The sequence below is a fragment of the Diadema antillarum genome, unplaced genomic scaffold, assembly GCF_040938485.1.
Source record: "Diadema antillarum isolate AM-2024a unplaced genomic scaffold, OU_Dant_1.0 scf00000208, whole genome shotgun sequence".
Lineage (NCBI taxonomy): Eukaryota > Metazoa > Echinodermata > Echinoidea > Diadematoida > Diadematidae > Diadema > Diadema antillarum.
The window spans coordinates 25,994-53,562 of record NW_027271097.1 but is presented as its reverse complement, the minus strand read 5'-3'; the positions used below and the strand labels follow the sequence as shown (position 1 = coordinate 53,562).

The 27,569-nt window shown below is 36.2% G+C and overlaps 1 protein-coding gene across 1 annotated transcript; it reads left to right on the top strand.

Moving 5' to 3' along the window:
• Positions 1-14: 14 nt before the first annotated feature.
• On the top strand, positions 15-27,278 carry LOC139724188 (serine/threonine-protein kinase TNNI3K-like). Its single transcript, XM_071635333.1, has 23 exons — positions 15-177; positions 5,775-5,813; positions 6,151-6,231; positions 6,967-7,078; positions 7,480-7,583; positions 8,653-8,750; positions 9,261-9,371; positions 11,256-11,354; positions 11,831-11,975; positions 12,480-12,624; positions 13,563-13,667; positions 14,280-14,374; positions 15,703-15,852; positions 16,832-16,918; positions 19,164-19,220; positions 19,755-19,847; positions 20,223-20,280; positions 20,989-21,115; positions 23,472-23,539; positions 24,743-24,847; positions 25,372-25,477; positions 26,151-26,393; positions 27,106-27,278. Exons 3-23 carry the CDS (start codon positions 6,192-6,194, stop codon positions 27,253-27,255), a joined length of 2,298 nt encoding a protein of 765 aa, XP_071491434.1. The 5' UTR covers positions 15-177; positions 5,775-5,813; positions 6,151-6,191; the 3' UTR covers positions 27,256-27,278.
• The last annotated feature ends 291 nt before the right edge of the window (positions 27,279-27,569 follow it).

Genomic DNA, 27,569 nt, shown 5'->3' with positions numbered 1-27,569 from the left:
CGGTGAGAGGAGAGAAACAACTCAGAAACCTCATTCTCAATTCTCACTCTATGGATAACGGGACCTGGCTGGGTCGAGGTATTCTTCGGTGAGAAGAGCACAAGATATAAGATGAACGAGATTATGCTATGACTTAGTAAATATTCTACGTCATTGCTGCCGTTACCGGTTACTTTGGTGAGTATTCCGCGTTCATCACAATTTGTGTGTCAAGGCTTCGGGGAATAGTCCCATCCGCTCATACTGATGTTGTTTAGGAATTCCTTAACCTCACGCCGTCGTCGGCCGCCCATTTCATCGCATCACCATGCATCATCACGTCCGTTCGCGAATCGCGTCACCGGCCGGTCGGGCACGCAAGGTGTACTCGCTCGTACGTGACTTTCTGTCTCATGTATTGTAATTACCACAGTGCCGAGTGGCAAGTAAAACAGGCCTAGGCCTAGAACCTATAGCTGGTGACAATCTCAAATTGTGCATTCCTCCGGGCCTCCGCAATGACGAAATCAGGCACGGGATGTGGTGTAGAGTTTACTCAGCCCTGTCACTGTACACAAGTGTATAACGTAAGTGGTTTCTTAAAGTCGTGACAGGGCTGTATCGAGTGGACACTACGTAATTAGGTGATCCGAGTATCCTTCGGATCACCTTCTGTATCTGTACGGATTCTTTGTTCTTCTTCTTCTTTTTCTTTCTTTATTTCTGGACAAAATTTGTGTATCGATTAGCTCAGAAAGTGTTCTTCCTATCAATTTCAAACTTATACCATATATATGTATCAATCATGTCCCAAAGACGACGGGCCTAATAAAATCATTCATAGTGATCTGTCGACCATGATGTGACTATGACGTCATTATATGAAAACACGTTCTCAATCATATCTCATCAATGGAATAGAATTTTTCAATGAAATTTACGTCACATATATTTCAAGTTATGGGCATTCTACTCATTTTCTCAAAATTCATATTTTCTCTTAAAACGTGCGTGTACGCGCGCATTGAAATATTTGTATGCTCCAATCGAGCTCAAAATTTTTTTGCACACGTTTCAGACCATTTTGAGCATTTTTTGAAAAATTGAAAAAATTGGACGGACGCGTACGCGCGCGCACATATACGCACGCTCAGCTCATATGCAATAGAAATTTCCCATTTTTTTACACTTTTTACACCGCCATTTACTCGCCAGGATGGACGATGACCCCCCATTTTCTTTACATATTTTGAAAGCTGATGAGTTGTACATGTCATTCCATGGGTTGGCGATGATGGAAAAATGATGAAAAGATATCAAATTTCTTAATAAAATAAAAAAAGTAAATTTTCAAAATGACGTCATCAAATTTCAAGTTTACTCGAGCGTATCTCACTTATCCTTGGCCAATTTTCACCCAGATTTCAGTATGCTGTAGCTAATTTAATGCTCTATCAGTTATGTAATAATACAATTTTGATTGAATGACAGCATGACCTCGTAAAAATGGATTGAAAGTAACCTTGTCGAATTTGACCAGTTAACGTGTTATCTCTATGGGAGTGCAGTTTTTCTGGAAATGAAAATTGACATGACTATTTCTATCGAGCACTAGCTCACTTATGCTTCGGTGAATTTCTCCCAGATTTTAATATGTTGTAGCTGAGACTTTGAGCTATCGTAACTGTGCCTTTCGTTTTTTCATACCATGTCGGGATCACGTCGATAAACTTGGTTGAAATTAAAGCTTCGATGTATTGAAATATTTCTTTTTTTCTGCAACTTTCTTTGCAATAACTCAAGAAAAACATACCCTATCAACACCATATTTTCCACATGCTTAGTTCATGTCACGTACATTATTTCATAAAATAACAACTACTTGATCAGACGCCATCTTGGGTATGTAAATTAGGGTCAAAGGTCATGAATGTTTCATCCTGTATCTTGGTGAATACCTGTCCTATCTTTCCTATATTTTGCACACGTAAAGACCATGTTACAAGGATCATTTCACAAAATAACCACTTTTTGCTCAGATGCCATCTTGTCTGTGCAAAGTGGGGTCAAAGGTCATATGTACTTCTTTCTTTATCCTCATTATGACGTGTTATCTCTATGGGAGAGAATTTTTCTAGATGTGAAAATTGACATGATTGTCTTTATCGAGCACTAGCTCACTCACCCTTCGGTGAATTTCTCCCAGATTTTAATATGTTGTAGCTGAGACTTTGCGCTATCGTAATGGGTCCTCTATTTTTTCATACGACGTCAAAAGCACGTAGAAAAACTCGGCTAAAATAATCAAAGCTTAGCTTCATTAGGTGATCCGAGTATCCTTCGGATCACCTTCTGTATCTGTACGGATTCTTTGTTAGGTGATCCTAGAATCCTCTCGGATCACCTTCTGTATCTGTACAGATTCTTTGTTCTTCTTCTTCTTCTTCTTCTTCTTCTTCTTCTTCTTCTTCTTCTTTCTTTATTTCTGGACAAAAGTTGTGTATCTACTTACTCAGAAAGTTCTCACAGTATCAATTTCAAACTCATACCAAGTGTATCATGTCCCAAAGACGACAAATTTTATAAAATCATAGTGATCAGTCGACCGTGACGTCACTATGACGTCATTATATGAAAACACATTCTCATTCATATCTCATTAATGGAATGGAATTTTTCAATGAAATTTACATCACATATAGTTCAAATGAAGCTGATTCTACTCATGTTTTCGAAATTCATCTATACCCGTAAAACGTGCGCGCGCGCGTTGAAATATTTGTATGCTCAAATCGAGCTCAAATTTTTTTTGCACACGTTTCAGACCATTTTGAGCAGTTTTTGAAAAATTGAAAAAATTGGACGGACATGTACGCGCGCGCACATATATGCATGCAAAGCCCATATGCAATAGAAATTTCCCGTTTTTTTACCATTATCGGATGCCTGAAATGTCAAGGAATATTTTTACCAAGTTTCAAGTCAATCCGACTCAATATGACGTCATACGGGCCCGTCAAAGTTGAAATTCTGCGCGCGCGTCAATGGCGATATGCAGTGCAACTATGCAAAAAAAACACCAATTTTCAATCCGATTTTACTCGTCAGGATGGACGGTAACCCCCCATTTTCTTTACATATTCTGAAAGCTGATGAGTTGTACATGTCATTTTATGGGTTGGCAATGCTGAAAAAATGATTAAAAGATATCAAATTTCTTAATAAAGTAAAAAAAGCAAATTTTCAAAATGACGTCATCAAATTTCAAGTTCACTCGAGCGTATCTCACATATCCTTTGCCAATTTTCACCCAGATTTCAGTATATTGTAGCTTATTAAATGGTCTTTCATAAATGTTATAACACAATTTTGATTGGATGACGGCGTCACCTCGTAAAAATGGATTGAAAGTAATCTTGTCAACTTTGACCAGTTTACGTGTTATCTCTATGGGAGTGTAGTTTTTCTGGAAATGAAAATTGACATGACTGTCCTTTTCGAGCACTAGCTCAATTATGCTTTGGTGAATTTCTCCCAGATTTTTACATGTTGTAGCTGAGACTTTGGGCTATCGTAAGTGTGCCCTTCGTTTTTTCATACGGTGTCGGAGTCACGTCCAAAAACTTGGTTGAAATTAAAGCTTATCTTCGATGTATTTTCATATTCCTTTCTTTTTGCAACTTTCTTTGCAATATCTCAAGAAAAACATATCCTATCACCACCATATTTTGCACATGTTTAGTTCATGTCACTTACATTATTTCATAAAATAACAACTACTTGATCGGACACCATCTTGGGTATGTAAATGAGGGTCAAAGGTCATAAATGTTTCATCCTGTATCTTGGTGAATACATGTTCTATCCTTCCCATATTTTGCACACGTAAAGACCATGTAACAAGAATCATTTCACAAAATAACCACTTTTTGCTCAGATGCCATCTTGTCTGTGCAAAGTGGGGTCAAAGGTCATATGTACTTCTTTCTGTATCTTCGTTATGACGTGTTATCTCTATGGGAGGGAATTTTTCTATATGTGAAAATTGACACGATTGTCTTTATCGAGCACTAGCTCACTTACCCTTCGGTGAATTTCTCCCAGATTTTAATATGTTGTAGCTTATTATTTGCTCTTTCTTTTTTGTTCATCATAGTTTTGATTGGGTGATGTCATTACCTCGTTAAAATGGATTGAAAGTAACCTTGTCAAATTTGACCGGTTTACGTGTTATCTCTATTGAAGTGGAGTTTATCTGGAAATGAAAATTGACATGACTGTCTTTATCGAGCACTAGCTCACTTACCCTTACAAGTACGTAAATTTCTCCCAGATTTTAATAGGTTGTAGCTGAGACTTTGGGCTATCGTCATGTACCCTCCGTTTTTTCATATGGCGTCATAATCACGTCAAAAAACGTGGTTGAAATTAAAGCTTATCTTCGATGTATTGAGATATTTCTTTCTTTCTGCAACTTTCTTTGCAATAACTCAAGAAAAACAGCCTCTATCACCCCCATATTTTGAACATGTTCAGTTCATGTCACTTACATTATTTCATATAATAACAACTACTTGATCGGACACCATCTTGGGTATGTAAATTAGGGTCAAAGGTCATAAATGTTTCATCCTGTATCTTGGTGAATACATGTACTCTCTTTCCCATATTTCGCACACGCAAAGACCATGTTACAAGAATCATCTCACAAAATAACTATTTTTTGCTCAGATGCCATCTTGGGTGTGCAAAGTGGGGTCAAAGGTCAAATATACTTCATTCTGTATCTTCGTTAGTGTATACGGAATTCGGTACCAAAGATGGCAGGTCTGACTCCCTTTTCTAAATGAGAATCCAAACGTCACACGGCCAATGTCCCCTAAACGCAGATGAAACATTTATGGTCATGCCTATATTGCCATCAGAACTCAAATCATTGATTTCCAAATAGATCTGATCACCTAATTTGTCAGTGTTGACAAATTCCAAGTCTAGTTAATCTTATTCTTATTATTCCGGGGCGCCGATTCTATTTTGAATTTACTGCACCATATTTGTTACTCAGACTAGACTAGTCTACATAAGATGAAACTTTATCTATTTAGCTACCATCTTTAGCTATCGATATTGACATACATATTTCACAACTTATAAAAAATGACACCTTTTTTAATTTATGTACGCCGCAGAGATTGTAGAAATCGCAGAAATATTTCGAAATGTCGGCGCAGCACTGCAAAATGATGGGCAAAGGGGGTGCTGTCGACCGTACAAACTCTAGCAGCGCAATTTGCATCGTTCAAAGCTGCTGGGAAAGATTTATTTTGAATCGCCCAGCAATGATCACAGCATTCCGGGTTAAGATTGGACTTTTTGCTCAGTGTATGTTGCGTGAGGGCTTGCTACGGACTGAGTGATATACCATGCTCATAGTCCAAGCATCTCAATTCACGTGAGTGATTTGTAAAATTTATGATAAGAATGTAGAAATTTTCAACAGTTTTGTTGTTGTGTGGCCGTGTTCGAGGGGTTTAATAGATTGGTGTATCACACACCATCAGTCGCCGTGCACTAGCATGGCGTCTGGTCGGGCTAGGTAGTGTTTTAACTAGCTGGCTGGTAGCTGGTATGGGGAGACCAAGGATTTTATTTAAGTAAAATTAAATTCAGATCTAGATTTACTAATGTTGAAATTCTACCTAAAACTTTACAATGTAGATGAGAAAGAACTGGCACAGTCTGTTGTAAGCATGTAGAATTGTAAGCCTTATCTGCATTATTGATTTATTCTGCAGACTTTTACTGTCAAGACTCCGTGGGCAAGAGACATCTTGGTAGGTTTTTATTATTGTTATTATTATTTTTACTCTTGAATGGCATCTCATTAATGATTAACCATATAACATTTCTGTTTTATATGAAACTGAAACTGAAAGTCAACAATTCATCTCAAGTGACATTACTGACAATGAACTTCTCATGACTCAATGTTTACATGTTTTGAGAACCGGTAGTAATCTTTGTTCATGACTTTTTTTTCTGCTGAGTATTTCTAGTTCATACACATACTGAGTGTACATTACATGTCAGGGGTCGCACTTAACTTTTACTAGCACTTACAAGTAGATCTAGTAGACTCTTAATTGATTGATCAAACTGTCTTCTTTTTAGAGATCCCACCAAGGCAAGTGTAGCCAAACTGTAAGAATGCCATGGGAGCATACAAGTCCAGGCCCACTTCTTCTTGTGCAGGTTAGTGAAATAAATTCCATGGTGTTACACTGTATATTGTACAAACTCATACAAATAGTTTCTGGGTTTTCTGACTAGCCACCAAATGTTTTTGGACATTTTGCACATTTTCTCATCAGAATCTTTTTTTTTTTTTTTTTTTTGAGAACAATTATCCATGAAATGACTGTTGCCCTGTTCAGTATGAATTCGCATTTTAGGGAGCAATTGATAAATAATTTGTATAAAAGTGTAGCTCTATCATGACAGGGGTCCAATGTCTATTAAACATAGCAACTATGGTCATCAAAGATATGGGTTTAAGTATCTCAGAAAAATCAACATAGGCATTTTATTTTTAGAGATAATTTTCATGTGTTTAGATGACATTTTAAAAGCATAAATAAAACATTTTGTAGTGTTAGATTCTGTAGTGACATTTGAATAAAATAATGAAATGGGCCATAGCTTATTGTTTGTGTGGGGGGAGGGGGGGGGGTGGTTGGGTGGTTATTGACTAACTAGTATAACCTGAAGTGAAAAAAAAAGATATTTAAAACTTTGACATAACATGCATTTAACTGCAAGAATTGACTTCCTTGTCTTGCTTCTTGTAAGTGAGTGCATTTAAAATACTATCCAGTGCTGTGGCTTTGAATTGACAAGAAGAGACTTCCGCCATTTTCAAACATAATTTTGCACTTGTTTCAAAATGCAAAGACTTCAATAGATTACTTTGTAACCTTCTATTCTCAGAGGAGTGGAATAAGAAAATCACTGAGAGTTATGGAGTGCTGAAAACAAGACTGAAGGATGATCTGTACCCCAAAGACCAGGAACAGTTTAGCTGCCTACAGCAAGCATGCTGGTAAGAGAACAAGAAAAATGTGAGAGATTTTCTTTCAATGTCAAGAGTCTGTTTAATAATTCTCTTGAAATATTTGTCTGATTTATTCTTAAACTTTGCATTGTCTACCAAGGCAAATAAACAGACCCTAGAAATTGTTTTGTTCAGTTGTTGTGTGGGCATTTCATGCATACTTAAAAGATGGCAGCAATGAATAATGTTACAAATGAGAGAGCGATATAGTGATCAGATGGACAGAAGTATTTTATCGTTTGATAAGTTATGTGAGTGTACAGTACTTGTAAGTGTTTACAATGGTTCAACATCTCCCAGTTAAATATTCAAAGGGTCCTAAATGACTATTCCAATTTTCTCACTGTGGCCTCTTTCTGATATTTGTGTCGTTGCCGTGGTACCACCAGGGAGGGGGACACAGACAATGTCCTGGAGCTGGCAGATGAGCGGAGTATGATGACCAAGACAGAGACCGGTCTGACCCTTCTTCATCTCACGTGTGCCTCATCAGGTGAGAGACTGACAACTTTACAATACTTACTACATGTATATACTGGGTGAGACTTGCTCCTGATGCAAAGATTGCAAAGTTTATTTTTAACACTGTTCCAGAAACAAAAAACATTGAAAATTTCCTCCGTGTTTGTGTGAGTATGTGTTATCTGATTGTACACATCATGTAAAAACATGTGATTGTTTGGTTTAGACTGAAATTATCAATCTCCAAAATATTTCCTATCTAATATTTTCAAGTGTACCGGTACTTCTTGTGATAAATAACACAAACAAATCATATTTCTGATGTATTTGTCCCATACCAACAGTCATATTGGTAGTTCACAGTTCAATTCAAATATTTATCACATATCTTTGGATGTCAATGTAGGGAGACATTAGTATGTGGTCATAATTACTCCATTATAGAGACACTAGACCTTAAGGATACAAATTTGTGTCTCCTGAACGATTTCAACCAAATTTCATCCCATTCAGTCATTGCTTTACTGCTGAAAATACTTACAAGTAGTACACATTTTCAACACATTGTCTCACTAAAGCTGGATCCAGAGTTATTTATGGTAAAGTCTAACCTAATTGATGTGTGTGCCTGTTGCAGCATGCATAACCTTTTTTTTTTTTTTTTTCCAGGCAAAATTGCCCTGGTAAAGGTTCGAATGTGATTGTAATACAACACAAGATTGTCTTGATCTCAAGCCAAATACATGTATAGGCCTACTTTATGTAGTTCCCCTGTTAGTTTTTTATTTTAACCTTGTAGGAAAATTGCTGTTGCTTTATTTTTACGGAAACCCATAAACTTCGGTTTAATACAATATCATTTGCCACTCACATTATGTGAGATTGCATATTTTTGTTTCAAGACAAAGTAAATCTGTGACATGGATGATGGATTATGTTTTCACCTCCTGCCCTTCTTTGTGTTTTCACAAGCAAAATTTTGTATCTATTCTGCCATGAACAAGCATGACAGTATACAAGTCATGAGCCATGACTTGTATACTGTATACTAGATGTTTCAGTGCCTCCGTAGTCAATTTCTCTTTCTCCATTTCTCACAGGGCCAAAACCATTCGTCAAATTTCTGGTACATGCTGGTGTGAGAACAAACAGCCTGAGCAGAAACGGCTTTTCTCCATTGCACCTGGCATGCTTTCAGGTAGAGTAAAAGATCATGTGCTTAGAGTGTATTCATTTCCTGTCTTTCAGTTTGTCTATAGAGCTGTCTGTCTGTTCCTATTCTCTCTTTTCCTCTACATTGTATCTACTCATTATATCAATTTGAGTCTTGTAGTGAGTAATGATAGCTTTGATTATCACTTTTATATGAATGCAAAGCCAGATGCAGGTAATGACTTTTAGCGTCTTATTTGATTACTGTAGTATTATTGGTTTCCCAAATAAGAAAATAAAAATGTTATGATGTTTTGACAGCTACTCTTATGCAAAAGGAATTGAAGTGTGTGCAGCAATTAGCTAGAGATGTGTGTAGCAGTGATAAGAGATTAATATTCTGAAGCATTATTTACATGGAGCAGACATTGACCGAACTTGACTTACTTTTCTTTTAATTTTCTGAGTGTAGACATGAGCCAAAGGGATTATTGACTACATCAGACACCATGATATTAATGCTAACAAACCACTTTTTTCTTGGTATATCCTACAGAGCGATGTTGATATGGTCAAAGACCTTGTGCAGGAAAATGCAGATCTTAACCTGGTTGGCTACAGCTCAATAACACCCATCCATATTGCTTGTCTATGTGGCAATGAAGAGGTATGTAATCATTTCAAAGAAGTGCAGTGCATGTTCTGCTGCAATACCATACCAATGGATAGATAGTTGATACAAACTTCAAATTGAATTGAAAATAATGATTCGTTGTGCTTTACATTTAGTCTATGTTTAAAGCATTGACTTTTGATCAAACACAGCTTTTGTGCAGTGGAATGCTGGAGTGTACCATTGTGTAATCATCACCAACTCCTTTTCCCCATATGCGGCTAGGAGCCTTTTTGTCCAGAAGTTCTTTTTTTTTTTTTTTTTTTTTTTTTTGGTTAGTGAATGCAGAAATTATACAAATTCTTCTGGCAATATCATTCAGCTCTCAGGATTTCTACCTTTTGTTATCATTTTGTTTTTCTTGTAGCTGTTATCACAAGTTTTTTTCTGATGCACAGCCATGATTTGGCATTCTGTTCACAATGACATGACAGTCAAAAAAAAAATAATAAATGAGCCATGTAAGCACATTATAGTGGGGGAGCAGAAACATTGTATATGCACATTTAATGCCATTATATTTGCAGATCAATGCACTATAGACATTCATTTTAGGATTACAGGGTGTAAGAATAGTGTGGATGTGTCTGAATCAATGTTGTCATTGAAAACAGTATTTTTAACCTGTCAAGGATGAGTCCTCGAGTATACTCGGTCAAGTTTCTGTAGGAAATGCGTGTTGTAGCAAAATCAGCCCATCCTCAACGGGTTTGGAAAGGTGACAGACTAGTGGAATTTAACCATCATTTTACTAAAACATCAATTATAAGATATTGAATTTTCATGATGTCACTTGTCTAGTCGTCTTCTTTAAACACTGTGACTGAAACATTGTGATCAGTACAGTCATTTTATGTGTAACTACATTGTAGTTCCATAGTGTTCTCAGCAAGGATGATTTCTTTTTGTTGTTCATGTTAAAAAATTTGAGTTATCTTGTTCTTACATGTCCTCTAAAGCATAGAGAGTCTCTCAAGTATTTATGAGCACAGAAAATTGGAGAGGTCTATGAAAGATGATGCTAGAGTCACATACCCCTCCTTCAAAGTGTTGTAATCTTTAGTGTGAATATTTAAAGGGACTGTACAGTACTGGTTGAGGGAAGGGATTCATGTTTTGAACATTTCTAAGTGAGATAATGAGAAACCTCTTATGAAATATGAAAGAGCATGTAATTTTAAGAAGGATTTAACGTTTATTTGATGAAAATTGGTTTTGAAATTGCTGAGATATCCAAAAAAAGTGATAATAATAAAAGGCGACAGGCCACAACTTTATTAGGATCTCTTTGTTTCATGCTGTTTTTGGATATCTCAGCCATTTCAAAACCGATTTTCATCAAATAAACTGTTGATACCATTAGAATTGCATGCTCTTTTAACATCTCATAGAGTGGTTTCAGAATATCTCGCAAAACATTAAAAGCTAAATCCTCACCTCGACCAGAACTGTACACACCCTTTAATGTGTTTCATTCAGTGAAATATTGACATACATGTATATGGGTGAATATTTTGTTCACTTTCTATTGTACATGTAACTTTATGCCATTTCTAGTGTAAACATATCAACAAGCATCAGAATTGTAGTCAAATTAATTCATCTCACTGAAAAAACAAAAACACCCAAATTAGTTATGAAATTATTCAATGGTTTACAGTACATGCATGTATATTTGTATTTGCACACAGTACTCTATGTTGCAGTATTACGTATTGGATGGATAGTTACTGATATTGTTTCCTGTTATCAACTGCAGGTGTTCTGTGATATATTGCTCTATTACAGCAAGTTGTCATTGTGATTAACTTCTCAGAAGCATTATTTGGTTTTATTGCATTGTAATCTAGGTTTTTTACCTTTGTACTTGTCTGACAGATAGTGGAGTATTTGCTGACTTGTGGGGGAGATATCCATGTAAAGGACACAGTGAAGTTTACTCCATTGCACGTAGCCTGTTACTTTGGCCATGAGAAGGTTAGTATAGCTAACAAGAACCATCAAGTTTTAATAACTGAACACATTGTCATAAAAAAAAGGTGTGTTAAACTGTGATGTCTGTATGACATTTTTGTAGTACTCTCACAGCCTATGCAGGCAACCATCACCATGTCTGTCACAGGAAAATATCCTCATCAAGTCATGTGAAGTTTTTCACTGTGGTAAAGTAACACTTTAGAATTTCCCTTTCCTTATTAAAACAAGCTATTTTAAAGTCCCTGATAGAAGTATTAATGCTGTATAGACTTTGTACACAGCAACCTGTGTATTGTGGCCACTTGCTTGTAATGGTCACTTGTTGTATTTAAATGAGACACAGTAATCGGCAGATGGGATGGTTTACACTCATGTAGCCATTCTACAAGTGCTGTGTAAATTTAGTGAATATGAATTGAGGACAACATGAACTCAATTAATCTAGATGTGATCACTCTGTACTTCCATGTTGCTAGGTGGTGAAGTGTTTGATCAACCATGGAGCAGACATTAATCTTCCAGGAGAGGTTGGGGATGTTCCTCTTCATCTGACGTGCATTAAAGGCTATCAGAGCATTGTGGAATTATTGGTCAAAGGTCGGCGGAACAACAAAGCTAATGGTGAGACATCTGGGAAGACTGGGAAGATTATAAATTGGCAACCTATACCAGACAGCAAATAAAGTAGGAATACATTTCTCTGCATGTTCAATGTGAAATAAATTCCTTTGCCCCTATATTCTTAATTTCTACTGGTCTACACTATAATTCCATTGTCATAGATAAACTTTTATCTGCAGTGAAAATATGGATGTTAATCCACTGATCTAGAATACACTTTTCGTTGGAAGTTATTTATTTATTTATTTTTCAAATGATGCATTATCAAAATGTGATAGGGGAACATAAGCTTTGAATAGTGCTCCAATATTAAAATCACATGAATGCATCTTGTTAAATGAAGCTGTCTGGATGATGTGAAGTTTAATTTGTAAGGTATGTGTAAGTGTTTGTATGTGTAAGTGTTTAATCTGTAAGGTATAAAGTGTTTGTATGTTGTCAATCTATAAATTCAAAGCGAGATTTTGTGTGTGTGTCTGATTCTTAATGTTGGTAATGTTTCAGTGAATGCCCAAGACAATGAGCAGAACACACCGCTGCATTTCAGCTGCCGAGGTGGCCATCTTCACATTGTTGAAAACTTGTTGCAGCCAACGCTTGGGACCAAACCACATGAAGTTAATATATACGGAGACACACCTCTTCATTTGTGAGTTCCTTCTTTGGGTTTGAACAGATTGAAGTATATTACAAGTCAACAAACATTTGTGTAATGATTTCCAAATAGAGCACAACTAAATTGGCTATTACATCAAATAAATTTGATTCTGTGATGTTTTCAATTCCTAGCTATGATTGCTCTATTGGGTTTGAAAACATGTATCAAATACCAAATATTGCTGTAATTCAGTGTTGTGGATGATGTAATTACTTTGGTAGAAAACAGGTTACTTTTGGTTTTAAAACACTAATCATATACCAAATATTGCTCTAATTTTTCAGTTTTGTGGAAAATATTTATAATTTGATAGAAAACAGATTGCTGGTTCTTCATTCTATCACATCCAAGTGGGGTATGCAGAGCTTTGTCTGCATATATTGACATTTGTTATAGTTGAGGTGACAATTCAGTCCACATCAAATTATTTTCTGCTCTCTTGTAATGATTCTTTTATATATATATATATATATTTATTTATTTACTTATTTATTCATTTATTTATTTATTTATCTATTTATTTATTCATTCATTCATTCATTCATTCATTTGTTTGTTTTAGTGTTTTCCTATCCATGAAGAATGTGAACCCAGGGAAGGTTAGAGAAGTGTGAATATTACATCTTTGGCTGTTTCAGATGCATACAAAAAAAAAGAAAAGAAAAGAAGAACACTCAAAGCTATGCTATACAATAAAAAAAAATAAGGTGTTATTATTCTTGTGGTTATTAGTTTGTAATAGAATTATGCACCAGACAACAAAGATATCTCCAGACCAGAAAGAATACATGTAGATTCTCAAAGTTTGGGCATGAAATTTGGAAAATGAATAAAGGGATATAGAAGACCCTGTGTATCATGTACAAGACCCTGTGTATCATGCACAAGATTTAGATCAGGCTCTCACTACTCTGATCCTTGTTTTCCAGGGCTTGCTATGCTGGTCACCTAGACATTGTAAAGACTTTGATTTGCAAAGCAGGTCCAGCCAGTCTGAGAGTGGAGAACATTTTTAGTGAAACTCCTCTTCATAGGTGAGAACCAAGGTGGAAGTAATTCACCTCAGTGATGATGGAATTTTAAAAAAATGTAATGGTGATGTATAGGCCTATGTTAAACGTACAACTGATTGTACACTGTCAGTGTAATGTGTAGAGAAACTATGCGAATATTAATGATACGCAAACCACAGTGCAATCTTTTCTCATGGTCAACTGAACAGCTTCTAGAACCGACAGCCTTTACTTGAATAGATAAAGTGTGCATCCATGTTAGGGTATGATGTAATCGAAGATATTTAAAAACAGACATTTTCAGCATTAGTTTCAAATACAAGAATTACATTTTGTTGTCAAAGCAGTTGCAGTAATGCTGTATTTATCAATTCTTTCAACTATCTTTTAAAGGTTCGTACTTGTACGGTAATTCCTGTCTTTTGCCACAGGAACATGCCACAAATACAACACATTTTAGCTTTCTGTAATCACTCCATGTTATCACGCTTTATGATTAATGCTTAAAATGAAATAAAGCAAAATTTTACTGTGTCAGTGGTTGAGTTACTTTAGGACAAGGAATGCCACAAACAGTTCTTTCAATGCAGATATTTTGCAGTAACAGACAACTGTACTGCCCTTTGCCTTCAGTGCTTGCACCTATGGTCAAAACTTGGAGCTGGTTGAATATCTGCTGGAGCAGGACAGTGTGGATATTAACACACAAGGCAGAGATGGGCATACAGGTTTGTCTCTCAGTTATTATTTTCAGACTGATTGTTATTGTTTCACTGACATATCATAGATAGATTTACAGTAGTGTCAAATGCAGTGATACCTTGGATACTACATACAAAGTATGCTGGTATATGAAACTCCTTGTTCACTCTTCTTTGATATCTTTCACATCACATTTAGTTTATGGAACTCATTACCAGTATTCATTTGTCTTCATTAATAATAATAATAATATGAACACTTGTAATGCTCCGGTATCCATCATGAATAGGTGCTCATGGCGCAAGAAAGAGAGGCAGAGAGAAAATACCAGTGAAAAGATGTATGAAAAAAAGAATAGAGGAAATGTTACAAAAAAGCTTGTCTAAATAACCAGGTTTTAAGTGAGCTCTTAAACTCACTTAGAGAAGACAGATTACGAATGTTTTGTGGGAGTCTATTCCATAGGAATGGGCCAGCATACAGAAATGACCGATCACCCCAAGAATTATGAGTTTGTGGTACAGCAAGTAGAGATGAGTTTGAAGACCTGAGGCGCCTAGAGGGATTGTAAGGGGTAATCAAGCTACAGTTGTAGTGAGGAGCAGTTCCATGCAGTGAATGAAAAACAAATAGCAGTAACTTGAACATGATACGATAATGAATGGGTAGCCAGTGTAGAGAGATAAGTAAGGGTGTTACATGTTTTCTCGTAGGTGACAATAAAACTAAACGGGCTGCATTATTTTGAAGCTTTTGAAGACGGTCTAGTTGTGATTTTGATGTGTTATACAGTAGAGCATTACAGAAATCCAAACGAGAAGTATTAAGTGCATGAACTATCTCTTCTGTACTAGACTGAGTGAGGTACTTTCTGATAAACCCCAAGTTACGCAATTGGTATCGTACAGACTGACAGATACTAGAGACTTGATATGACATAGACAGAGTAGGATCGAAAATAACACCAAGATTTCTGCATTTGTTAGACAATTGAATTAATGAATCCCCTACTTTGATAATACAATACGTAGGTACATGCTCCAGACTTTGACAGATGAGCCTTAGAACCAAACAACATAAATTCAGACTTCGCATTGTTGACTTTGAGTGAGTGTGAGCGCATCCATGCTATAACATCCTCAATACATACTTCAAGCTTCTTTACAGCAGATACAGTATTTTCTCGACCAGGTATGAAAGATATTATCTCCAGCATAACTTTTGAATTTCCTTATGAAGATTTGAGGCTGACTTTATGAAATCATTCAGGAAGGCAGCATTCTCACCCAAATTTCTGTGGCAAGAATGATGATAATGAGGCTGATAAATTTCTTTGTGTTCTTGTCCTGAGTAGCACTCCACAGTGCCTGTTACCATGGACACTATGCCCTGGTTCAACTCCTGCTGGACAATGGGGCGGACCTCAACCTGGTGGCATCAGAGCAAAATGGTGATCTGGACAAGGACCAGGAACAGACCTGTCTGGTCTGGGCATACCAGAGAGGTATGATGTACAGAGCAGGACCTGATCCTGTATGCAAGCTATTTATTTTCTGGGGAATTGGGTTGGGGGATCGGGAGTCATAGACATTTTTGCTGGAGATGGGCATGATGTGATTAACTCATATTACTGGCAGCATAGCACTGAAATCACATTTTATGATATTAGAGACAAAAGCAGTCTTTTGATCCATTCCTCTGTCAGTTTGTCAGTGCAGGCATGCATCAATATTCTGTCATCACTATGAGTATGGTAACAAAGTATCCAAATGAAAATGAATAGTAATGAAAGATTTCTCACCTTGACAACGATCTATTCTAAAGTGATGCCTAACCTCAAATTTCTGGAGGAATTCCCTGTGTCTTTCATGTGTCACTCTGTGTTGTATTTGCAATGAGTCTTCTATGTAAAATGTGTGTATGCGATATATTCCCAGGCCCAATTGGCAGTCAAAGTATTGTAGAAATTATGTCACAGCGTTACATCCAGTCCATGCTAGCAAATATTTTACGTGAAATTTTCATCAAAGGTTTTTATGAACACAGGCATGTACAGTCCATTGGTTAGTGTATGCACTGCTCTGAGAGATCTCATCATACGGTACCAAACTTATAATTTTTTGCTCTGTAGTATCTATGGTAGATACTGCAGAGCAAAAAACTGTAAGTTTGATGATTACATTATTTATCTTCTTCTACTTGAAATGATCATCTCTGTGGCATTACCCTCACAATTCTATGGGCATGTTGAGCTTCTTGTGCAGTGTGAAGTATCCTTCGATCTCTGTGAGCTTCATGTTTTTCATGTGCTTCAAATATTTTCAAAATATGTTGAGATTTGTCACTGTGAAAGAGTATATTTCATTCACTGCATTACATGTTACCTTATTGAATCTTGTGAAAGTGATGTAATGTGTGATTGCTGAGAAGAAATCAGTCATCATGGATGTTTTTAATTTCTTTCCTGTGATACCATCTCCCAGGACACGATGCTATAGTCACTCTACTCAAACATCACAAACGCCCTCAGGATGAATCGGCATGTGGTGATTACTCTCAGCCTGGTGGGGGTATGTATTGGGCCTTTGGTGCATCTTTAATCTTTACAATGTGTGCATGTTTGCTTTTTATTTGATTACCTTAGTCTTTTGATTTGTGTATTTGTACCTACGTTTCTCAGATGTGCTACTACTTGTGTGCAAAAAGGAGGAAGCTTATGTAGAAAAGAGCTCAGCATAAGTTTTTATGGTTGTGTTTTGTGGATCAGTATATGACAACTATGAATTCATTGTTACAATATAACTTATCCCTGTTAAACTAGTTTCTGTTCTTTTTTCTGAAGCACATTTCATGCTATATACAAGCATTAGTTAAACCGTAGGGAAGCTTTATGGCTAGATTTAAACTGAAGTTTGCGCAATGCTATTCTGATAACAATATCATGTATTCACTGGATCCTTGTAAATGAAGAATGTGCTGAGGATGCGCCAAGAATAGATTTCTTTATTGTCATTTGGTCTTGCATGTCTCTTTGTGAATAAAGACTTGGAATTTCAGAGATGAAATAGAAGTCAAGTCATTTTGACTTGTCATCTTGTAGCCTTAACACAGCTGTGGATTTCTTTGTCACTGTTTTGTTCACTGTGATTTTACTTTGTTAGAATATTTGTTGCAATTGTGTAAGTGCAGACATGCGATATATGCAGACAACATACCACATGAATACTGCATCAGAGATAATGGCATAACTAAGCGTACAGTTCCGTTGCCTCCGCCACGAAGTGGTGCCGGAGGCATTATGTTTTCGGGTTGTCCGTCCGTCCGTCCTTCCGTCCGTCCGTCCGTCCGTCCGTCGTAGCATCCTTCCGTCCGTAATGAATTTCGTGGACAAGGTAACTATCAAAACCTGTTGAGGTATCCTAATGAAACTTGGCATGTATGTGTATTAGGGGGTGAAGTTGTGCCTATCAACTTTTGGGTGCACATGCTCAAGGTGTAAGGTCAAAAGGTCAAGGTCAAATACATAAAATTTCACTATTTCCACCATATCTATTGAATGCCTGAAGATATTTTCTTGAAACTTAGTGTATACATGTATCACCCAATTAAGATTCTCTGGTGAAAGTTTGGGTCATGAGGTCAAAGGTCAAAGGTCAAAAGGTCAGGGTCAAATACATAAAATTTCACTATTTCCACCATATCTATTGAATGCCTGAAGATATTTTCTTGAAACTTAATGTATACATGTATTACCCAATTAAGATTCTCTCGTGAAGGTTTGGGTCATGAGGTCAAAGGTCAAAAGGTCAGGGTCAAATACATAAAATTTCACTATTTCCACCATATCTATTGAATGCCTGAAGATATTTTCTTGAAACTTAGTGTATACATGTATTACCCAATTAAGATTCTCTGGTGAAAGTTTGGGTTATGAGGTCAAAGGTCAAAGGTCAAAAGGTCAAGTAAAAATATTAAAACTTCTTTTTTTTCTCCGTACCTTGGAAAATTTTTCAAGGTATCTTCATGGAACATAGTATATACATGTACTGACTGGAATTGATTATCTAGAGAATGTAGGGTTCATGGGGTCAAAGGTCAAAGGTCAAGTGCAACACTTCAAAATTTTACTATTTCCCTCATATTTATGCAATGCCAGCAGGGTTATTTTTTTTTTTTACACTTGGTGTATGCATGTGTAACCTAATAGAAATTCTCTGGAAAGTTTTTTTTTTTCTTCTTTTTTTGCCTCAAAGGTCAAAAGGTCAAAGATCAAGTGAAAGTGCTGAACTAACTTTTTCCTCCATATCTCGGAAGTGGCTCAAGTTATCTTGAAACTTAGTACATATTATGCATGTTCTACCTGAAAGTGATTATCTTATGAATTTTAGGGTCAAGGGCCAGATGACAATGGTAACAATTTACTATTCAATTCAGAAATTCACACCAATTCTCCACACCTGTACCTTGAAAATTACTCAATGCCTAAATGTATGAATGGGTCAAAGTCAAGTTAAAGTCCTTAAATCCCTAGATACATGCTCTCCTATTCATCCAATTAAACCTAGGTCAAGGAAGGTGAACATTCAACACATTTGTGACAAATTTGTTATTTCAATATTTTGCCAATTTTGTGAAAATGTAATCACTCATTGTCCACATGTACTATCTAGACCTATTGGGAAAATCATGCATTATGGCGGAGGCATACCAGTCGCCAAAGCGACATTTCTAGTTGTGTTTGTGTTTGTATTTTTATTTTTTTCTTTACCTTTGTGGCTATGTTTGATTGTATCATCTTGTTTTTATTCTTTGTAGATGGCTCTTATGTATCTGTCCCATCCCCCTTGGGTAAACTACGTTGCATTACTAAAGGTAACTTTACTTTGCTTGATTTACCTGCAGTTGCTGTTTGTAGTATGTATAAGTATTATCTGTCTCTCCTTTATTTAGAAATTAGAATTCTGTTTTATTTGTCTGTAATGTATTATTGTAATTTCACATTCTCTTTGTTGTAGTTTCGAGCACCATTAACTTTTAAGATAGGATATTGAATTGCATACGCCTATTCTGTGGTCAAATAGTAAGCAGTGCTTATGGCCTTCACCTGTATTTCATTTTCAGCCAGTGAGTTATTATTGTGTATGTCTTCAAATCATGCCAAATTGCCCATCTGCAATGTAGGTTGATAAATAAAGGACAAGTTTCACAGTACTAGATTAAATTGAGATGACTAAGTTTGACTGCTCCACATACCCAATCTCTCTCTTGCCTCCCTCTCCCTCCATATTACCAGAAGTTTGAAGTCGGATTGCTCAATTTTAATAGGCATGAAAGGTATGAAGTATTGCAGTCAAGTTGGTGACTTAATGATTGTAATTTCTCATTTTGCTTTTTTTTTCCCCCCAGAGAAAATCAATGTATTACATCTCCGAACAGCACTGCCCAAGTACTTCCACCTTGATATTGAAGAGATTGAGTTCCTAGAAACAATTGGCAGTGGTAAGTAAAGCTGTTTTCAAGAGTGAAACAGTCTGTCTCTATCTTTGCAATGTTGCAATGAATTTCCTGTGTGTTCATTGTTACCTAATCATTGCCATTGTGTAATTTTGTTATTACAGTTGTTGCAGTTTAGAGGTTATTGAGATAAAAGATGAAATGTCAAATAAGGTACCTAAGCTTTTGTTAAAAAATAATGTTTTAAATACCAGGGAAGTTTTTTCAGTTCATTATTTGCAGCCTTTACCACTCATATTTTGTGTACTGTATTTATGATGGTTCAGAATAAATGAAAGTTCATTCGTGTCATGATGTTCTGAGACTCACAGGCTGTACCATTCTTAAGTCTAATGTACCAAGTTGTATAATTTTCCCTAGGTTCATTTGGAAAAGTGTACAAAGGCTACTGTAGACAAAAGACAGTTGCAATAAAGAGGTAAGTTATCCAACATTTGATTGATTGTAAATACTGGCTTCTTAACAGCGGCTTATGTTTATATCAATTTCTCCCACAAATTTCTTTTGAATGGGGCTGTGTTCACATTATTGGTGAACAAACGATTCATTCGTATTTCAGTGCAGATATATGATTTGTATATTTTCAAATTTGGGGAGACTATTTGCAGCAAAACAACTTTTCATATGAATACCTTATAAGAATATGAGTGAATTTAGTCACAAGAACAATGAGGGTGTTTATATTTCCTAAAGTGTACAGTGTATAGTACAATGTCTTTGCCCCTGTGCCACCTCCTCCATGTAATCTATGCCATCGGTTATTGATGCTCAAGCTATTATGTACTTTGACAACCACCCTGTATGTCTCTTATTAATTTTTCATAGATTTATTGTAACATGCTGAGTATTTTGTTAAAATCATATGTCAATATGTACCATTATTTCAAGCACACTTAAAAGAGTATATTAAATAAATTCAAATTAAGGTTTATAATGCAAATATGCCTTGAACCTGCCATTTGCAAAGATATGATTATACTACTGTTTTGTTGTCATAATTTGTATATATGCTTATGTGACGTATGCTGAAAATAGGTGACTTATTACTTTTAAAATAAAAGTTTCTGTGATGATGAGAATCTATATTTTGAAAAGTGACAAATTATGAGAGAATTTCTTGCTGCAGGTATCGCTCCAGTGTTTTCAGTGCCAAGTCTGATGTGGACATGTTTTGTCGAGAGGTTTCTATTTTATGTCGTCTGGACAGTCCATATGTCATCCGCTTTGTTGGTGCTTGCATTGAAGATCCAAGTGTAAGTGTGAACAAGTAGTTTTATCTTGGGATTCAGTCTCTCAATGTGTGTCACATTTTTTATTTGAGGAGAGGTATATAGAATGCAGGTGAAGTGTTTCTGCCATATCATATTTATCAGCCTGTCAGGAAACAGTTCAATCATAATTTGATTTGTGACATTGTATATGTTGTGATATACATTTGAATGTTAGATAAGATTTTTCTCAGTTCTGTTACAAGCTCTTGGTCCTATTTTTCAGCAAGTATTAAAGGTCTTTAGATTTGATATTCTTTTCCAAGCTGTGTCAAGGGAATGTGATATGTACATGTATTTTCTCCCCCATTGATATATATATATATAAACATGTTGAGAATTCACCTATTGGCTCCATGAAGAAATGAAGAAATAAACTGGTAATGCATTTTTTTTTTTTGCCAATAAAGAATGAGTTTATTTGACTCAAATTTTCAGCGGCCTCCGCCTTCTTCAGGAGTCTTGACAATGACAGTATCATTGATACCGGCATTGTCGAGACTGAAGAAGGCGGAGGCCGCTGAAAATATGAGTCGAATAAACTCATTCCTTATTGGCAAAAAAGTGCATTACCAGTTTATTTCTTCATTTATATATATATATATATATATATATATAATTATATCATCCAAGAATGCTCTTCTTCTCGCGCTGAATATAAATAATGAAGGAGCTACACTGGTGCTGTAAATGGTCGAGGCCTCTTCTCGCACTCTCTCTCTCTCTCTCTATATATATGTAAATATATATGTATGTATATATATGTATATATATATATATATATATATATATATAAATATATTAGATAAGACACAAAACTGGAACAAAGTTCATGCTGTATTCACCACGGTTTATTTCTGCACACAAATTTTCGAGCGCCTCGCCGCCATTTCTCGAGTGTTGATACTGAGAGAACAATAACAAAATCAAGCCATAACAATATTGCAACCGTGTTACGAAGGATGCGCGCTTTAACGCATCAATGCTAGGCATCCTAGCACCCAGCACGAATCCTGGCAACTGTGCAATGTTACGTCATAATAAAATGACAGTGAGTATAAAGCATACATAAAAAAACTGATATAGAAGTAATTCCTCTGAGGACGCAGCTGCTGTGGTGATGTAAAAGCAGTACATTATTCCTTTCAAAATTCAACATACACATAAATTAAAGGACAAGTCCACCTTCATGTACATGTGGATGAGTGAAGGCAACAATATTAGTAGAACACATCAGTGAAAGTTTAAGGAAAATCGAACAATCCGTTCAAAAGTTATGAATTTTTAAAGTATCTGCGCAGTCATTGCTGGATGAGAAGACTACTACAGTGTATGATGTCACATGGAAAATAAAAAAAATAAAAAGAGAATTTCACAAAACTTTACTTTTTGAATAAAGTGCACATTTCTTCGACTTGTTACTGACATACGTTAAGGGTAATATTATTCACCATGCCTTCTGAAAGAGAGAAGTTCCAGTGTTCTTTTGTTTTGCGAGAAAAGTGAAAATATGTTGAATTTTCTTTATTCTTTCTTTATATCGTTGTACACATGTGACATCACAAGCTATAGTAGTCTTCTCATCCAGCCGTGACAGAGCAGAAACTTCTAAAAATCATAACTTTTCAATGGATTGTCCGATTTTCCTCAAACTCTCTCTGATGTGTTCTACTAATATTGCTGCATTCACTATGCCCACATGTCTATGAAGGTGTACTTGTCCTTTAACTTTATGTGTATGTTGAATTTTTATTATGAAGTAACATTGCACTATTGCCAGGATTCGTGCTGGGTGCTAGGATGCCTAGCATTGATGCGTGAAAGCGCGCATCCTTGGTAACACGATTGCAATATTGTTATGGCTTAATTTTGTTATTGTTCTCTCAGTATCAACACTCGAGAAATGGCGGCGAGACGCTCGAAAATTTGTGTGCAGAAATAAACCGTTGGTGAATACAGCATGAACTTTGTTCCAGTTTTGTTTCTTATCTTGTTATCTTGCCAACACGGGGACAACCTACTCAATATATATATATATATATATATATATATAATTATATTCTCAGAGAAAATGAGAGGTAGAAAAAAAATCTTTTTATATTCTTTTGCATGAGGTCGTTAACTGCAACTTGAAACTTACACTAAATAAACTTGCTGCGCTTTCAAGATACTGTGTAGATATAACTTTCAGCTGCTGCACAAGTTGCTGTAGACTCTATTACAATGTTATATACTATATTACAATGCTGTATACTATAATACAATGCTGTATATGTACTATATTACAATGTTGTATACCATATTACAATGCTGTCAATGCCCTGTTTTCTTCCCTTCACAGCACTTTGCTATTGTCACTCAGTATGTTTCTGGAGGGTCACTGTTCTCTCTGCTGCACATACAGAAGAGGTTTGGAATTCTTTTGTTGTCTCTTCTTCTTTTCATGGTGATGATAATTATATAATATATGGTATTTGCCTGAAACTAGGATGATATTGGAATGATAAAGAACATGCTTGAAAGAGGTAATTTGGGGTCTTGAATTGAAATAGGCATCATATCACTTACAATAGTAGTTAACATTGTAAATATGTCATAACATATCATACAAGATTATGATGCTTCTGTCACTTGAAAGAGGTTTTTGTCATGTCATAATTTTACATGTCTGTTAACATTCACATAAAAATATAACTCTAGCAGTACATTTACGTTCTTGCTCCTATATTATTGCTCAGCCTGAGAATATTAATGAGATACAAATAACAATCTTATTCCTCTTGAAGCATATGCCACCTGTAAGTGAAAGTTGTTTGAAGCTGGAACTTTGTCAAAGAGAGCTTTACTTCTGAATACAGTCATCAAAGTGCTTTTAAGTCTAGATATAAACAATATCTTTTAAATGCCTATTGAATTGTATCAGTCCATCTTTGTTAGTCTTGTTCTGTATGTTTGTTTTATTTGTGTAATGTAGTAGCATATGTCTTTTATCTCATCTTATTTGTCTATGTTATCTGTAACTGTCATGAAGTAATCTGAATGTAACTCTGAATCTGCATTTGCATGTATATTCTTATGTATCCAACTCTCGTAAAGGGGATCACTTGTCTCAAGCCTTTGGCTTTCTTTGTGAACTCCCCGACACATTTTACTCTGTATATATTTCCATTTTTATGATTATCAATAAAGTGAATTGAATTGAATTGAATTGAATTTAATCAAGGAAAGATATAAATCATACTTAGTACAGCCAGCTTTAGCTGTGTATGATCCAAACCTGAGAACTAATACTCAATTGGTTGGCATCTCTTTTGGAAGGGGTGGATGATTCCGAACAGAAGAAGGCATCTTTTAGTCTTTCAAATTTGGAGAGACAGGAAGCTAATTTATACCTTTAACTGCTGAGCTCAAAACTAGTATGAATCACAATTGAAGTCTGCTCTCTGGAAGTCACTATAATCTGTACAATTTTTATGGCATATTACTTTTAATAGAATAATTTTACTTAGAAGACACTTGAGCTGGTTCTTACTTTTACTTATTAAACTAAAAACTCTCAGTGTCAGGAAGCCACTATCACCAGTATGCAATCTCACCTTTTGTCACTGTCAGAACAATTGACCTGCAGTCCAAAATGTTGATAGCACTGGATGTAGCCTATGGAATGGACTACCTTCACAATCTACCCCAACCAATCATCCACAGGGATCTCAATAGGTGAGTCATGTTAGCATTTTAAAAGTCTGTTAACCTTTTCTAGGTCCAAATCACAATGGGTAGCACAAGCAAAAATGCAAACACACAATGGTGTTCAAAAGAATGCACAATGTGCGTATACGTATGACATGAATAGATCTATTATTGTGTCACAAACTTCTTGAAGTTTTAGCTGCACACGGCCACACTACACAAAACTGCATGTAGTTTCATGAGAAGTGAGAAACTTCCCAAGTGCATGCAGGAAGTTTCGCGGGAAGTTATGATGGTAACCTCTTGAGAAGTTTGCGGTCACACTGACCAAACTATGCAAAACAAAATACTCAGTAGTGAAACTACGCACAGTTTTGCGTAGTGTGACCATGCCTTGTATTATGTGTGTGTATCTATCTGTCTGTCAGTCTATGACAATTTTCCCACAAAACACTGCACAATCTTGTCAAGGTTTCTCACTGGCATTGTGTAACAGTTGTGAATCAAGAATAGATAACAACCATATAACTTTGTTGGTTTTTTCTTTTCAGTCACAACATCTTGCTTGATGATGTGGGACATGCAGTAGTAGCAGACTTTGGTGAATCTCGCTTTGTCAAGTCAGTTCATGAAGACAACATGACAAAACAACCAGGAGTGAGGAAATGATTGTTTATAACTAAACTTCATCCTTTAAGTATTAACTAGAAATTGGAGGGGGAGGATGCATTTAAGCTTTTCTTTCTGTCATTATTTTACAAATATCACAGTGCAGGTCGTGTTGTTTCTCCACTCTTGTTGGTAAGACTCTTCTGTCAGAGTTTGTACTGCCTGTATGCTATGCTTCAAAGCTTTCTATCAGTCATAATGTATTTTCCGTGGATCTTGACGTCTGTATTTCTATCTTGAGTTATCATTGTCAATATTTGCTTTTTCTGAATTGAATTGTGTACGGTTTGTAGTGTACAGCTACTGATCATATGGTGCAGTTGAAATTTTGGATAAGGCTAGTCCTGCCTGATCATCATTGTCTACCTCTCATACTGACATGTATTAGATTATGACATTGGCTCCTTTAAAGAACTACCCTGCTCTCATCAGAATGTGACATCAAACTACCCTCTTTGTCATGGACAACTAAATACAAAACATCAAAAGACCTAAAAATTCAAGAAATGTATTAAGAAGGTATTAAGCTCGGAATGACAAAAAAGGACTTGTCATTTGCTATGTAAATTTCTTAGTTTGCCAATTTTATGAGTGTGCCTGTTTTTTATTTGCCTCTCGTGTGAGATGGTCTCATTCGAATTATTTCTGAAACCCGACCTAGAATCTGAGATGGATGGCTCCAGAGATCTTCACTCAGAACACCAAATACAGCATCAAAGCTGACGTCTTCAGCTACGCCCTCTGTCTCTGGGAGCTGCTGTCCGGTGAGCTCCCCTTCGCACATCTCAAGCCAGCCGCTGCAGCTGCTGAGATGGCCTACAGGAGTACCCGGCCACCCATTGCCATCACCATCCCAAAGTCTATTGTCAACATCCTACAGATGATGTGGTCTCCTACCCCAGAGGTAAGGAGTCAGAGTGGTCTGGTGATCTCCACTGGCCTTCTGATAGGTCAGCCACTGGGACAGCACAGTGCTGTTCTTGTGATGTCCACTGGTCTTTCAAGTGGTCAGTCACTGTGCAGTGCTCTATGGTTACAAAACCCAAATTTGTATGTTTAATGTTTAATGTTTTAATTGAATTTGAGTTCTTTAGTCTTTGGAAACCATGAGGTTAAATGATGCAAAACTTTACTTCATTGTCATATACACATATACCTACAAAAGAAGACGTGTAGCACATGTGAACTATGAGTAAGGTTGAAATTAGTGAAATTGCTCGGAAACCAACTATCAATAACATAATCACTTACATGTTTTACTTTTCAGGTGACAAATCATTGTTGTCCATAATTTATTCCTGTTTTGAGTGTTTGGTCATTGCAGTAGTACATGAAAGACCTGTATCTTTAATATGATCGTTCAAAGAGGGCTCCTTGTGGAGACTGTTCCTTGTAAAGGTACCGGGGTAATGGTTTTCATTAGCAAAACATTTTGTGTAATGTATAGTGGATGCAGGTTGATCTGACCCACCTGTATGTACTTCCAGTTGTATTTATCACACAAGATCCAGAAGATTTTTAGCTCTGTATGTAGATGTGCAGGTTGATTTACCCCTAATTGATTCATAACAGATGCCACATAATTTTGTTTTGATCCAAATTTGATGTCATCACAGGAGAGGCCCTCGTTTGCCCAGGTACTGCCAATGTTGGCTGATTGTCGTCAGGAGATTCTGGCCGTAAGCAAATCTCTGTCTGGTGTGCTGAGCATGCTGGATGCTGAATGGGTAACGTGTGGCATGGTGCCCTCCCTCTCTCAACATTAACAACTAATACCATGTGTACTCCGTTTAGTGATTTCACAGCTGTTTCTTTGTTGTCTACAATAACTTTTTCCCTTCCATACTTGCTTTACAAGTGACTTGTAGTTTGACATTGGCAGTGCATCCAGTTGTGAATTCACCAACCTGAGACAAACAAACTTTGCATTTTTGTGACCTTATTTAATGTCAGTTACAGTAACTGTTATATTCTCTGTGAAACGTCACTTATCAACTAGCTGTGTCAATGCTCATGTATCAAGTGCACAAAATGTAATACAATTGTTGCCTTTGAACTTAATTATAAGCATATTTTAAAA

What these genes read in the sequence shown, in the direction of transcription:
- LOC139724188 (XM_071635333.1), top strand. Translation starts at nt 6,192, where the DNA reads ATGGGAGCATACAAGTCCAGGCCCACTTCTTCTTGTGCAG. An exon ending in AAGACAGTTGCAATAAAGAG is followed by an intron (nt 20,281 to 20,988) that starts GTAAGTTATCCA and finishes TTCTTGCTGCAG; the next exon opens with GTATCGCTCCAGTGTTTTCA. An exon ending in CTTGCATTGAAGATCCAAGT is followed by an intron (nt 21,116 to 23,471) that starts GTAAGTGTGAAC and finishes TTCCCTTCACAG; the next exon opens with CACTTTGCTATTGTCACTCA.